Source organism: Branchiostoma floridae, chromosome 14 (assembly GCF_000003815.2).
Source record: "Branchiostoma floridae strain S238N-H82 chromosome 14, Bfl_VNyyK, whole genome shotgun sequence".
NCBI classification, from domain to species: Eukaryota; Metazoa; Chordata; class Leptocardii; order Amphioxiformes; family Branchiostomatidae; genus Branchiostoma; species Branchiostoma floridae.
Window position 1 is genome coordinate 21,124,120 of NC_049992.1, and position 15,538 is coordinate 21,139,657.

General features: G+C 40.5%; 2 protein-coding genes across 4 annotated transcripts in view; one reads left to right on the plus strand and one right to left on the minus strand.

Annotated features, from left to right (window-relative positions):
• The first annotated feature begins 921 nt into the window (after positions 1 to 921).
• On the plus strand, positions 922 to 3,939 carry LOC118430955 (1-acyl-sn-glycerol-3-phosphate acyltransferase delta-like). The gene is made up of 4 exons (XM_035841985.1): positions 922 to 1,181; positions 1,659 to 1,764; positions 2,147 to 2,222; positions 2,825 to 3,939. Exons 1-4 carry the CDS (start codon positions 1,082 to 1,084, stop codon positions 3,050 to 3,052), a joined length of 510 nt encoding a protein of 169 aa, XP_035697878.1. The 5' UTR covers positions 922 to 1,081; the 3' UTR covers positions 3,053 to 3,939.
• A 3,100-nt stretch (positions 3,940 to 7,039) lies between these two features.
• LOC118431142 (neuralized-like protein 4) overlaps positions 7,040 to 15,538 on the minus strand; it is a 37,349-nt gene continuing 28,850 nt past the window's right edge. For 2 of the 3 annotated variants that reach the window (XM_035842260.1, XM_035842259.1), the window contains exons 21-27: positions 13,742 to 13,921; positions 13,436 to 13,499; positions 12,548 to 12,655; positions 11,986 to 12,130; positions 9,748 to 9,878; positions 8,944 to 9,094; positions 7,040 to 7,983 (exon numbers count right to left, since the gene is read on the minus strand). In XM_035842260.1, the coding sequence (XP_035698153.1) occupies positions 7,779 to 7,983; positions 8,944 to 9,094; positions 9,748 to 9,878; positions 11,986 to 12,130; positions 12,548 to 12,655; positions 13,436 to 13,499; positions 13,742 to 13,921 (984 nt within the window). In that variant the 3' untranslated portion in view covers positions 7,040 to 7,778. The remainder of the gene's footprint in view (positions 7,984 to 8,943; positions 9,095 to 9,747; positions 9,879 to 11,985; positions 12,131 to 12,547; positions 12,656 to 13,435; positions 13,500 to 13,741; positions 13,922 to 15,538) is intronic. The other variant, XM_035842261.1, reaches the window with a different exon arrangement.

Consider the following 15,538-nt stretch of genomic DNA (forward strand, 5'->3'; position numbering starts at 1 on the left):
CTTAACACTTGTTCGTGGACAAGGAGGTAACTAGGCCTAGGACATAAGAGTTTTCTTTCACATGACCAATTTTTCTCATCTGCTGACGTTTTGATGTCTGTCAGACATCTTCCTCAGAGCTTCCTCTGACAGACATCGAAACGAGAGCAGGTGAGAAAAACTGGTTGTGTGAAAGAAAACTCTTATGTCTTATGATCTACCAACCTGATGAAATTATTTTCGAAAGGAGGTAATTACCTGATATATTTGAGACTCGGAGATGTGACCCTAGCGGCAGCTATCAAAACTCTGTTCCTCAGTTGGTCGAGGCTGGTATCATTGCTTGCGTTCAGTATTCTGGGCTCGTGTTTGACGACGTCTACTGTTATAGTCCGAATTAAAAATCGAGCAAGAGATTGTTTTCTCGGTCAATAGAGATAGCTACGCAGCCACTGGTCCAAAATAAAGTTTTGTTTTTTTATCTCTTTAGAGCTTTTATACGTAAATGTCACTTGAGTTGTACCTTGCCAAATACATGGATTTCTACCATTGGTTTAGCCCTTATCATTGTCTCTTTCTGGATGAATATATATATATATATATAGAGAGAGAGAGAGAGAGAGATAGATAGATAGATAGATAGATAGATAGATAGATAGATAGATAGATAGATAGATAGATAGATAGATAGATAGATAGATAGATAGATAGATAGATAGATAGATAGATAGATAGATAGATAGATATTGTGTGTTCATTTTCTAATCGACGAAACCAGTTCCACTGATTTTGTCCAAGAAGAATAAGACGGAATTGTACCGGTACGATTTACCGGTCCCTACACCTAATTGTTGGTATGCCAAACTTTGTGTGTTAGTTTAAGTTGAGTCCTATGTTCAACCTCCCTGATCACCAAGAATTGGAACTGAAGGCAACCTTTTTTGCCAAATGTTTTATTTGAGCGCTTGCATCAGTTTTGAGGTTCCTAGAGAATGTCATCCTTATAATCAAATCAAATGGTCTTACATAAACTTTGTTGATTCCACAGCTTCAGCTGAACTGTGAGGGAACCCGGTTTACGGCAGAGAGGCACCAGACGTCCATGGAGGTTGCCAGAAGCAAGGGCCTGCCTGAACTGAAACATCACCTTCTGCCTCGTACCAAGGGTTTTAAGCTGTGTGCTCGAGTCGGCAGGAAGTACAGTATGTTTCGACAATGTATTCATGTGCTTTTTAGTTCGTTGTATCAAACGAGCTAAATCATCATCCTCTATCGCTAATTGAAGAATTACACATACAACATTTTTGTGACAAATCATACACTTAAAGATTCTCCTGTCACAGGACCAGGGTCTGATATTTTTGTCCATATTTGTAACTACAGAGTGGCTATCATGTCAATGGCGCAGTTCTGTGTACAACAAACTTTTCTGACATCCTCAGGAAACTTCACTCGCTAAAATTGCGTGCTGTTGCGCAGTTTATACGTTATAAATACACAATGTATTGGTCTATCGCAATGTGTCCGTGGGGGATAAATGGCATACCCACTGCTTGCCTAGCACTTACGGAACTTTGGGATGGCCAAAACTCTCGCAATTACCAGCCTTTGTCAACCAGTATAAAGCTCCATGAGAGTTTGTACTTTTTTCACTTTTTTTAATCACTTTTTTTCTACAGTTCAAGCATTTTATGACGTCGAGTATCACTTTGACAGTGGCATTCCGGAGCCGACAATGATGGACGTGCTGAGGGGAAAGCCACATCACTTACATATCTACTGCCGGTCAGTAATCCAATCTGCTGCACACTTCTGTTGTCAGGCCTAGCAGATATGTTGTGCTTTTGGTTACTAAAATGTGTGGCATAGGGGTGGGGATTTGTTTTTTTGTTTTTTAATTTAATCTTTGTTTAGTGATTGATTGTTAAATGCAGTTTAGCAATGTAAAACTGACATGCAACGGACCCTTATATTGTCAATATTATGTATTGTAATCATACTCGCACATGCGTACTGTGTTGGTTAACAGATTGTAATTTCTGTTCAAGTATTTACTCTACATGAAGAAAACAAACGCCAGATTCCTAACGTATCTTTACTACGAACTAAATCATTCTATTTCGTCTCATCGAGTAATCTTAGATTATAGTTTTTCTTCTATGCACAGAAGGATACCAATAGAAGAGATCCCAGAAGATGATGAGGCTTGTGCCAAGTACTGCCACGAGCTGTATAGGATAAAGGTCGGTAGGCTCAGTCATTCAAACTTCCACAAATGAAAAATAGATGCACTGATTTGAACGAACCTATTATTATATATGTTTGTGTCTTTCCAGATATTTCGTGCTCAGGAAAACTTATGAACCTCGTTATAAACTGTGTTGATATTTTGTGCTTGGGTAGGTGTTGGAAAGGCAAGGGTAAAGGATAAGGGCCCACGAGCAATGTGTCTATATATACCATTCGGAATCCGGAAATACGGGCAGATGCACAGACACACTGAAAAACATATCGTTCGCACACAGACGTATCTTCCTTACAGAAAAATCTATTTTCTACAATTCAGAATTAAGGCCATAGCGTGTCATGGTCAAAGATGCAAAAACGGACGTTCTGTTGCAGTACCAGGGTCTTGCATTATGTCAGCTTACTGCTTTTGTGCACGAAAGTTTAGTGGTCAATGTGTCTGTTTTCCAAACACTATGAATAAAATGTCAGTGGCACACTGATAGCATGTACCGGACGTTTGCCCCAGTAGGCGTAAAACGTCATCCCATTTCTTATCTTTAATTTCCTGTATTGGACGTCGTAATTCTTGACTGTACGCTTTGTCTTTGCCTCACAGGACACCAATTACGAGTACTTTGAGCGACATGGGCGGTTCCCAGAGAAGACGTATGAGATACCTCGCAGGCCACACTCGGTTCTCGTCTTCATCTCCGTGTCTGTCCTGCTCGCTGTGCCCCCGATGAAGTGTCTGTTGGATGTGATCCTGACCGGATCAATGTACATGATTGCTGGAGTCGTCCTGGGTGGACTTCTTGGTACGGTTGTGTGGTACAACACGTATTAGTTTGGTGTTACTCCATTAATTTGCTATTGTTTAAAAAGTTGTTTGTACTCAAACAATATATTTATAGACATAAATCCATGGAGCAATAACAGTATTATGACATAAATACATGTAAGTCCATGATTGCTAGATGACTTTTTGGACTATAGATTAACTCCTAGGATCAGGTGGGATGAAGGGGGCATTATAAAGCTAGAATGTCACGAAATATATTTTCAGGAACTAAAGAAAAACGAAAAACGTCAAAAATTGTACATGACCACCACGTTTTCTTCAGCATCTATCCCTTTGCAAACATTCATTTTCCTTTGAATGCCAGATTTCCATTTCTACGTTGTAAAAAAGTCCTCGCAAGAAATGCAATATTTCACTTAACCAATACTTCGCCGAATAAATGTCTCCAAGTGTAACGTGTTATTTTTGTATCTTATAATTTTAGTGCTGCTATGGACGTGGTGGCTTATGGAGGTATTGTTACCGAACTTCCTGAGATTCCAGGTACAGAATCATCGTCAAAAGTGACAAGAAAGCAGCAATGGCCTGCAACTTCACCGGACAACAAAAATAGAAAAGGTTGCAGAGGAGCCGGGGGTACCGATATTTTTAATCTGACTTGAGTTGAAATGACACTTTTCTTAGTCCTACGTACCTACCTTCACCCTAGATCCACAGGTCGTTCGTTTGGAAAGGAAGAAGTACACATGGAGATAGATAGCTTTCGTCTCTCTGTTGTAGTAAGCACTTCGAGCAGGCTTTGGGAGTGTCACCCTTTACTGCTATCTTGCAAGACTTTTGGCCTTCAACCACTGGAAAAGCATCGATCAAAGGCAGGTGAAAAATTATAAACTATATCCTCACGTTCCAAAATCAACTGTGACATAATTCATTTGTATTGTAGATAAATGGCGTAACCATTATTGCAAAATATTCAAATTGTGTGTATATTCAGATTTATAGAAAATTTGCTTTGGCTCTGGCCAGAAAAGTCGGACGAAAATGTAAAATTTCTTTTTGTGGTAAACAGCTTCATTTTTAGTCGCTATCAAGCGGTTCATGTGACGTGATGAGACTTCACATAAGCATTCGGCTTTTTGTACTAAATAATATGGATTGAAGACAAGGCTGACGGAGTCGGCTGAAAATTTGGGGTCAGTCCCAATTTAACTTGTTGTTGGTTACGTAAAGTTTAGTCTTTTCCACATATGGATTGGGGTTAATGGTCGAGGCATGTTTTACATACATGTATACACTGGTATTAGTCCGGTTGCCAAACCCCATTATTTTGAATAACCTTGCAATGCGGTCCATACAAAGTTTTTTTGCTGTTCCTATACCTCTGAGGTGTGCTCTATCAGAATCTGGAATATGCCACTCTGTCATCATTGGGCAATCCGCACAATATGCAAATTAAGGCGGCCATTAAGGAAATTCTTGTTTTCGTCAATATCTCGGTAACCACACATGGTATCAAATGGATTTTGGTATCTATCCCCATGTTTTGAGGGGTAAAGAATCAGATTAAGCCATTTTAGTAATGATCACACCACTATTTTGGCTAAATATGCACAAAATATGCAAATTAAGGCGGCTATTACGGAAAGTCTTGTTTTCGTCAATATCTTAGTAACCACACATGGTATCAAATGGATTTTGGTGTCTATCCCCATGTTTTGGGGGGTAAAGAATCAGATTAAGCCATTTCAGTAACGATCACACCAATATTTTGTGCTGAATATGCACAAAATATGCAAATTAAGGCTGTTATTACTGAAAATCTTGCTGTCGTCAATATCTCAGTAACCACACATGGTATCAAATTCACATGTTTTGAGGGGCTAAGAATCTGATGAAGCCATTTCAGTATTCAAGGATGTAGACTAAGCCATGTCAGTATTGATCACACCAATATCTTATTGAAAATATAAAAAAAATCAACTTCAGTGCACATCCAAGTCATTAAGTATCCATACCCCGGCCCCGTAGTGTCAATCCCCCCTCCCCAGCAGTGACCATACCTCCAGTAGCCTCCATACCCCCAGTAGTACCAATGCCTCCTTGGCCAGTACCCTGGAAAAAGTGTCCTTACCCCCTGTGGTGTTGTACTCCCAGTAGTGTCCGCATCCCCAGTAGTGTCCGCAACCCCAGTAGTGTCCGCAACCCCAGTAGTGTCCATACCCCCAGTAGTGTCCGCAACCCCAGTAGTGTCCGTACCCCCAGTAGTGTCCGCATCCCCAGTAGTGTCCGTACCCCTAGTAGTGTCCGTACCCCCAGTAGTGTCCGTATCCCCAGCAGTGTCCATTCCCCCATTTGTGTCCAATACCCCCAGTAGTGTCCGTATCCCCAGTAGTGTCCGTTCCCCCATTTGTGTCCAATACCCCCAGTAGTGTCCATACCACCTGTATCTCCAGTGGTGTCCACACAGTGATTTGGGCCATCGGGCCAAATTGCTTTTTTTAGGTCAGACTTTTTTTGGACCAGTCCAAGAAGAAAACCTGTCTGTGTACTGGTGGTACACTTCGCACCCCTACCAAGTAGTGCCTGGGCTGTAACATATAGTAGTGTCAGTACCACCTGTAATGTCAGTTTTCATTGTACCATGTATACCCGATGTAGACGTATGTACCACCAGTAGTGCCCGTAACCTCAGAAGTGTTTATACCCCCTCTGTTTTCAGTTACCCCTGGGCCAGTAGTGTCCGTTCCCTCAATCTGTACCCCAGTAGTGTGGCTGTCCTACGGATACACCTTGACAGCAATGCGTGGATGCTATACAGCTCATTTTTTTGGATATCACAGAGAATCACTGACTGCCAGAATGGGCACACCTGACAGGTTGATGTCTGTGACAATGTTTGTGAAAGTTACTTGTTGGAGGACTGAGTCAAACCAGTAATGGCAACATACATAAGCATAATTATATGACATACACTGAAGCTGATTTTTAAACATTTTTAATAAAGTATTTGTGTGGTCAATACTAACATGGCTTTGTTTGATTCCTTACCCCTCAAAACATGGGGATGGACACCAAATTTATTTTGATACCATGTGTAGTTACTGAGATATTAACGAAAAGAGATTTTCCGTAATGACCGCCTTATTTGCATATTATATGCATATTTAGCACAAAATATTGGTGTGACCATTACTGAAATGGCTTGATCTGATTCTTTACCCCTCAAAACATGGGGATAGACACCAAAATCAATTTGATACCATGTGTGGTTACCGAGATATTGACGAAAACAAGAATTTCCTTAATGGCCGCCTTAATTTGCATGTGCGGATTGCCCAAGGGTGACAGAGTGGTATACTCCAGATTCTGATAGAGCACACCTCAGAGGTATAGAAACATCAAAAAAACATTGTATGGACACGCTTATCGGTCTCTGCCACCAGACTATAAACTGGTCAGACTGCTCCCGAACACCAGCCGATCTGAGTCGACTAAGAGTCGGCTGGTGTTCGGGAGCTAAATTCGGCTATGCGTAACCAAGGCATTAGGGTTAGCAGCTAGCGTTCGAATTGAAGACCTGATGCAGTTTTGTATTTGAAAAAATAGGATAACTCGAGATAGGAATAACGGAATTTTTGGTATGTATGTAGCTTAGACCGAAATGTACAAAATGAAACAGAAATTATGCAAATTAGAAGGTCATTTGCATTATTAATGAGAATATTCTATCAGTTTTTCAATGTATCTCTTGTCCCGGACATGATACTGTCTTTAAGTTGACATTTGGGTGGCAGACAGCTTTCGACGTTAGGACAAGGTGGGGCAGGTTTGAGCCCCTAATGTTTACTTTTGAACTGCTGGGCCATTTTTGTCGAAACTTTTCAAAAAGAATAACTGCAGATAACTGATAATTGAGATTTACGTAGCTTAGGCAAAGATGTTTGTCTGTTTGAACCTTTATTTATGATATGTGTGTTTGGCAAATGAAAAGTTAACTTGATTTGTATAATAAATGAGGAACTTGGACTTAAATAAGTGTAACATGTGTAATTCATGACTGGTGGAACGTACAATGTAAACAGATACCAAATATACAAATGAGGAACTGATTTCCATAATTAATGTACAATGGCAAAAGTGCTTTATTATTGTTCATGATTGTTTTTTTTTACTTGTGACATGTGTAAGCTAATAAATGATGAACACCACCTGCATAAATTATGTATATATGTTTGTCATTTGCATAACATATACAAAAGCTCTAAATATTTCATGGAGGTATGAGGTTGCCAAATTCTAGTCTCAATTTTTGTATTGAGTTTGAAGCAAACTGAGCACTTAGTGTATCAAATTCTAGAAGTTCCATGTTCCAGGAAAGACTGATTAAAATATGCATAGCATGTCCAGAATGATCATTGTCCAGAGACATTTGTATTTTAAGCTACGCCTTTATATAGCTTTAGAACAAAAGCAACTTCCAAAACAGTTGGCAGAAACCAGTAACTTCAAACCGATAATCATAAGATGAATTGTTTCACCCAGGCCAGACAGCTGTTCCAACGTTTCTGTACAGGACAATGTAGCCTAGGGCAGGATGAGACTCAAGGAAATATTTACACATTACTGAATTATATTAATATATCAATAGGCAGATTGCAGTTGTGGGCATGTCCTTTTAGTGACTCATGTGCCTATCGTCATCGGTCGACGGCCTTACACACGACGGGGTTATACTGCCCCTCATGTGCCTATACATGAAATGTACGTGAAGCTATTCTATCTTGATCAAGAGTCCATACAAGACGGTGGCTCCTCGCTCCTTAGTGAACCATTCTATTTCATTGTTGTCAAACTTTGGATCAATGGGTTCATTTGCACCGATGGTTTGAGGCCCCGTCTGATAGCAGCCTGGACGGATGCACACCTGGAATGCCACTGTAGCGTAATGGGTTGTCTTTGTCTTCGGATCAATGAATCTAAGGAACAAAATGATTTTATATACTATTAGCTAATGCCTTATTGGAGAATAAATATCTTAACATAACATAAGGCTTTCCAGTAGCCTGGAATCCAGCCGTGTTGTGCTTTGGTTGCTCCCCAAAGGTACGCTTCCTGCAAACAAGTCTGGTGTTCGTTACCATTTGAAATGATCGGCATTTGCATATTTGTAGAGATTTTATGCGAGATTTCTGATTGGTTGAATTATGGAAGGTTCAAGCGCTCGTTTGAACAGGGGTTCCATTATCAACATGGCCGCTGTATCAGACGTTCCTCATGCCTTAACTACCCAGCGAATTTCCCGGAATTTCTTCACTAAAACGAGCAAACAAAGACCATAGAGGCTTTTCTCAACGGAAATGATGTTTGAATAGGGCTGCTGCCAACCGAGTGTGGCAAGAGTTTGATTTTTCAGATCGTTCCAATAATTTCGAAGAAGATGGGTCGTTGATGATAATGGAACGCCTGTTCGAACGAGCGCTTAAACCAGCCAATCAGAAATCTCGCATAAAATCTCTGTGGATATGCAAATGCAGATCGTTTAAATGGTAACGAACACCAGACGTGTTGGCAGGAAGCGTACCTTAGGGGAGCAACCAAAGCACAACATGGCTGGATTCCAGGCTAGCTTTCCAGTACTGCGAAGTAAAACTAAATGTATTCTGATGGGCATCCTATGATTGTTAAGATACTTACTTGATACTTGATACTTGGTTAGGTCTCCTCAGTTAAGAAACCCTATCAAATTGAATATACATGTGCATGTAAATGTCTTTTATGCGGTCCCAACTGAATCAAATTCTTTTCCTAGATCTGAGATCTGTAGTTACAGAATACACATGGTGAGAGTTTAAAATTGCTTGTGCAGAATAGAATATGCAGAAGCTAGCCAAGATTACTCATTTGTGATGGATAGAAATTGAGAACATAAGCCATACTTGTAGCGCGGAGCGTATGCATCATGGCCAGCATACTTCACAGTGGGGGACAGGAAAATCTGGGTGATGTCAGCAGTTTGTGGTTTGTTGTCATCATTAGAGTGCTCATCCCTCTCTGGCACTGGGAATCTCCCAGCCATCATGATGTCTCCTACAACAGATGTTTTCATGAGAGTGAACATCTCTGAGCAAGACTTAGAGACATAAGCCCTGTAAGTAAGTGAACGTCTCCTTTAAGGCCCCTTGGTATAAGAATGAGGTATACTATAAGAATGTAAAATACAGGAATTGTGTCTTGAATTTGACAACTTAGATATCATCATTATAAATGCTCACCAGGCTATTCAGAACTAAGTTCTACGAGCAGCTTTTAGGTTTACCAAAACTCATACCAAATCATACCAAACTTGTGAATTCAGCTCCGGCATCTCGGCCACTTACTGAGAACTGTACTGCTCTTCATGTACTTGAGGAATATCATTGTTGTGTGATGGACAAACAAAGGGGGAATGATAATCATACAATTTATATTGTATTTATAGAAAAAATGCTAACACTTTACTTCCAACACTGAATTAAACTATAGGGACTTACCCTTCTACCTTTTCGGTTAATCTCCGTCAGCCTGTGAGCAAGGTCGACGGAGATTGACTGAACATTTAGAGGGGTAAGTCCCTATAGTTTAATTCAGTGTTGGAAATAAAGTGCTAGCATTTTTTCTATAATGTATTCTACCAACACAGATGAACTTTCATGCTAAGTTATATTGTATTTGTCTTTGCTAAGATGAATTTATTGTCTTACCTGGTTGAACATTACCTGGTATAAGAAGCTCGCCACTGTCCAAAATTTTTCTAATGGCAGCAACAGATGTGCCATGGAAAGCGACGTGCCACTTTTCAAACACATTCATCATCTCTGCTCTGGGGGGTAATCTGGAAAACAAGCATATCATATTGATGAAGGTTAGACATGCAGGTTATAACATACTCCAAATAAGAACATAAGTCATAAAGTGTTGAGCAACTTTCCATGATACTTCAAATAGTAGATACTTGAGCAACTGGATATGATTTTAGAAATGTTCAGACATAGCATCCAATGAACCTTTTGTCAATGACACTGAGCAAAAAGAGTACTGTACCCTTACTATGAGTTGGCATGCAAAGGAGATGAGACTATGTAGATAGTCCAATAGGAAACAAAAAGACAAAGTCAAGACTAATTCGATTAGTTGTTTCAGTACAGGAGCTAATGTCTAATGGGTGGGAGCACCCGGTCACATGTGCAGGAAATTTTCATACATAGGCCTCCTTTTCCGTTGAGGGTGGGATTGTACATTCTCCCATATACTTCCTCTCTACCCCCCCCCCCCCCCATTCAAACCAGTGGGGTTTACAGTCTAGGACATCTGTGGATTGGACAGTAAAAATGTGTCCCTGGTTGTGTTGTAGGTGGTGGAAAATGGCAGAGAAGTAGCTGTTAGCGCCAGATCTGCAATGTGTTGGTATATGCATTTCATTGCTAGGTACCTTTGGGACAGTAACAGGAAATTCAGGGTTAAAGATGACCGGATATAAAATTTTCCCATGAAACCTCATGTCTGTTTTATCCATAATTGCTTTAGAATGCATCAGGGACTGGTGGTGTGTTCAGCATCAGGGACTGGTGGTGTGTTCAGCACCAGGGGCAGGGATGGTGTGTTCAACACGAGGAACAGGGTCAGCCCCAGGGACAGGGATAATGTGTTCAGCCCAGAGGGAGGGATGGTGTGTTCAGCACCAGGGGCAGGGATGGTGTGTTCAGGGACAGGGATGGTGTGTTCAGCAGCAGGGACAGGATTTTTTGTGAGTTCAGTACCAGGGACAGGGATGGTGTGTTCAGCACCAGGGACAGAGATAGTGTGTTCAGCACCAGGGACAGGGATGGTGAGTTCAGCACCAGGGACAGGGATGGTGTGTTCAGCACCAGGGACAGAGATAGTGTGTTCAGCACCAGGGACAGGGATGGTGAGTTCAGCACCAGGGACAGGGATGGTGTGTTCAGCACCAGGGACAGAGATAGTGTGTTCAGCACCAGGGACAGGGATGGTGAGTTCAGCACCAGGGACAGGGATGGTGTGTTCAGCACCAGGGACAGAGATAGTGTGTTCAGCACCAGGGACAGGGATGGTGAGTTCAGCACCAGGGACAGAGATAGTGTGTTCAGCACCAGGGACAGGGATGGTGTGTTCAGCACCAGGGACAGAGATAGTGTGTTCAGCACCAGGGACAGGGATGGTGAGTTCAGCACCAGGGACAGGGATGGTGTGTTCAGCACCAGGGACAGAAATGGTGTGTTCAGCACCAGGGACAGGGATGGTGTGTTCAGCAACAGGGCCAGGGATTTTTGTCCAAAAAAATTGAAGATATTTCACAGGGAGTTTGAGGTCTCCCAACTCTTGTATAAATTTTGAAACTTTCAAAATAAGGCAACAGCAAGTAAATATTATGGATGACATCTTCAGCAGACTGCAAAAATTGTGAGAGAGGGCAAAGAAACAAGATAGGTAAGAGAAACTAGATGGCTACATTTTCAAAGTAGACACCATAAACATTGAAACAAGAATTAAAGAGACAAAACATGGTATCACAGCCAACAAGGCATTCATACCTGTACTTAAGATGTGCACTGGTGTAGTAAAAGTGACACTAGTATGGTAGATTAATATCACTTACAAAGTTGGTAACTACACTCTTGGCTTCCATATTGGTGCCAATGTTACAACTGTCCAAGTTTCACTTCTAGAAGTTAGTACAACTACAGTCATGGCTACCACGGTACAGCCACTTCTACAAGCACAAGCATTAACGAATGCAACATATTTGCTCATTTGGTAATTTTTCGACATGTTGACCATCTCTAAAGAAGAAAAAAATTACTTTTTGTTTTCTGAAGCAAAAATCAATGAACCCGATGGTGTCATCTATAAAATCTATTTACTGGGGCTTAAAGCATAGATTCTTTCCTATCATGATAAGTAAAACAAAAACCTATTATTACCTCAGTGCAAATCTGCTCCATCCAAAGGGTAATGCATAGTCTCTGGGGGGGTCACCCCTCTTGACATATGGTTCATCTCCACGTAGCTTGTGGCAGGTCTCACAGTAGCACAAGTTGTACTTGGGCTCTGGGTTAAAATAACCCTCTAGGAAAAATGATAACAATATGTGATTCAACTTTGTAGTTGACGTGTGTATTGTTGTTTGTACTTTTCTGTATACATTTGTTATGTCATACCATATTTGTAATTATGACCTGTACCTAGCCATCAAGGCATGAGTGTACAATAAAGGTCTTCTTTATTCATTCATTCATCATCAAACTCAGTATTTTGATTAACACAAATTACAGGGACACATTGTGTGCTCAGTCTGGATTAAAACAAAGACACTTTTGTTCAAACTTTAGTACATGTATATATTGTACTTGCACATGCATGTACAGTCATAAATGTAGTAAACAATCCATCCAATGGCTTTGTTAGCTGTGCTGTACAACCCAAAACTGAAACCAAACATAATGAAAATCACAAGCAAACACTGCAGTATGTTTAGGTCTTCACCTGGTAGTCCAAGGCAGTTCTTGAATCTGGTGCAGAGGTTCTTGTACTCACAGTTCCGAACCACAGCAGGTGTGATGGGTGGGCTGCCAACAACACTCTCCTTCATACCTAAGCACAGAAAAAAATTGACACTCAAACATACAAATGTGAATTATGTTCTGAGTATCAGGTTGATACAGCAGGAGTTCTAAGAAGCTGACTTCAGGCTTTTATGTAATTCTAAATTACAATGTCCACATCAGGCCCCATGGGGTAATCAGAAAATAGTCCTTATTTTTGGTACGTATGGTATTGATTGATATGAAAAAAATCTTTAAGTACCTTAATCTTGGAGGTACAGTCAAACCTGTATTAGCAGCCACCTTTGCATAGCGACTACCTGGTCACTTTTTGTCGGTCCCTTGCTTTTTTTCCCATTGACCAAGCATTAAGAAATAGTCTGTAGCGGCCCGTAGATACAGAAACACTGCCTATCGTGACCATACAGCGGCCATATGTCACCCTGTGCCGAGTTTGAAATCGTAGTTTGCGAGGATTTGGAGTTCCCGATAGGGTCATTTGGGCGATAACGGACTGCAAATCTTTGTCGGCAAATTTACCAACATCGCTCAGGGAAATATCGATCATTTTTGATAGATTCGACTTTGGCAGGGTCAGTTGGATTTTAAGACGATCGAGACAATGTTACTTGATGAGAAAGATTAGTGGGTACTGAAATCATGTGTCATTTATTGCTCATGGTCAATTGATCAGCATAATTTCTCTATAGTGGCCACCTGTCTATAGTGGCCACATTTCTCCAGTCCCTTCAGTGGCTGCTATAGACAGGTTTGACTGTAGTAAAATGTTTATCTGCTAGTTTTGTGAGAAACAGAGATGATTACTTACCATCCACCATGTCTGCTTTCTCTCTGTTGTCATTCTCGATCATATCATCTCTGATTATTGTTATCTGAAACACGCAAAAATGGAAACTTTGATAAGTATGTGAACCAGCAAGGTACTAATAAAAGATTGGACCATGCAATTTAAAATGATGAATGCCAACTTTTCACTATTAGATAATTTTATGATGTCCACGTTGCAAGATTAAAACAGCTGGGATTTGTGTATAAGTTATCATTAACTTCCAAGATGCATTGGTGTGCAATGATACAATGTGTACAGTAAAATAAACTGTCAAAAGGCCCTTACCTGCTCACATTGGCCATATACATCAATGACCACATAACAGGGCACAGGGATGTCATGGGCAGCCACACCCTGGTCCACACCATTCACAAACAGGTGGAAGCATCCGTTCAGGTCCACCATCACTCCAACAAGATGGCCAACATGGAGACTGTCCAAATTTGGACCATACTGTTCCCTCACCTTTTCAAAAGACATGGAAAGTGCATGGTAATCAGTCAAACTTCCATGTTGGTGAATTTGTAGTCTAAATGCCAGACTGTTTCCCGGGCCTTTACTTCAAGGATATTCTATAACAGCCTCAAAGGATATTCTATAACAGCCTCCAAGGTTATTCTATAGCAGCCTCCAAGGATATTCTATAACAGCCTCCAATGATATTCTATAACAGCCTCCAAGGATATTCTATAACAGCCTCAAAGGATATTCTATAACAGCCTCCAAGGATATTCTATAACAGCCTCCAATGATATTCTATAACAGCCTCCAATGATATTCTATAACAGCCTCCAAGGATATTCTATAACAGCCTCAAAGGATATTCTATAACAGCCTCCAAGGATATTCTATAACAGCCTCCAAGGATATTCTATAACAGCCTCAAAGGATATTCTATAACAGCCTCAAAGGATATTCTATAACAGCCTCAAAGGATATTCTATAACAGCCTCAAAGGATATTCTATAACAGCCTCCAATGATATTCTATAACAGCCTCCAAGGATATTCTATAACAGCCTCAAAGGATATTCTATAACAGCCTCCAATGATATTCTATAACAGCCTCCAAGGATATTCTATAACAGCCTCGAAGGATATTCTATAACAGCCTCAAAGGATATTCTATAACAGCCTCCAATGATATTCTACAACAGCCTCCAAGGATATTCTATAACAGCCTCCAAGGATATTCTATAACAGCCTCCAAGGATATTCTATAACAGCCTCAAAGGATATTCTATAACAGCCTCAAAGGATATTCTATAACAGACTCCAATGATATTCTATAACAGCCTCCAAGGATATTCTATAACAGCCTCCAATGATATTCTATAACAGCCTCGAAGGATATTCTATAACAGCCTCCAATGATATTCTATAACAGCCTCCAAGGATATTCTATAACAGCCTCAAAGGATATTCTATAACAGCCTCAAAGGATATTCTATAACAGCCTCCAATGATATTCTACAACAGCCTCCAAGGATATTCTATAACAGCCTCCAAGGATATTCTATAACAGCCTCCAAGGATATTCTATAACAGCCTCAAAGGATATTCTATAACAGCCTCAAAGGATATTCTATAACAGCCTCCAATGATATTCTACAACAGCCTCCAAGGATATTCTATAACAGCCTCAAAGGATATTCGGAAGCATAACAGCCTCCAAGGATATTCTATAACAGCCTCAAAGGATATTCTATAACAGCCTCCAAGGATATTCTATAACAGCCTCCAATGATATTCTACAACAGCCTCCAAGGATATTCTATAACAGCCTCCAAGGATATTCTATAACAGCCTCAAAGGATATTCTATAACAGCCTCCAAGGATATTCTATAACAGCCTCCAATGATATTCTACAACAGCCTCCAAGGATATTCTATAACAGCCTCCAAGGATATTCTATAACAGCCTCCAAGGATATTCTATAACAGCCTCCAAGGATATTCTATAACAGCCTCCAATGATATTCTACAACAGCCTCCAAGGATATTCTATAACAGCCTCCACTGATATTCTATAACAGCCTCCAAGGATATTCTATAACAGCCTCCAAGGATATTCTATAACAGC

What these genes read in the sequence shown, in the direction of transcription:
- LOC118430955 (XM_035841985.1), top strand. Translation starts at nt 1,082, where the DNA reads ATGGAGGTTGCCAGAAGCAAGGGCCTGCCTGAACTGAAACATCACCTT. An exon ending in TCGAGTCGGCAGGAAGTACA is followed by an intron (nt 1,182 to 1,658) that starts GTATGTTTCGAC and finishes TTTTTTCTACAG; the next exon opens with TTCAAGCATTTTATGACGTC. An exon ending in ACGAGCTGTATAGGATAAAG is followed by an intron (nt 2,223 to 2,824) that starts GTCGGTAGGCTC and finishes TTTGCCTCACAG; the next exon opens with GACACCAATTACGAGTACTT.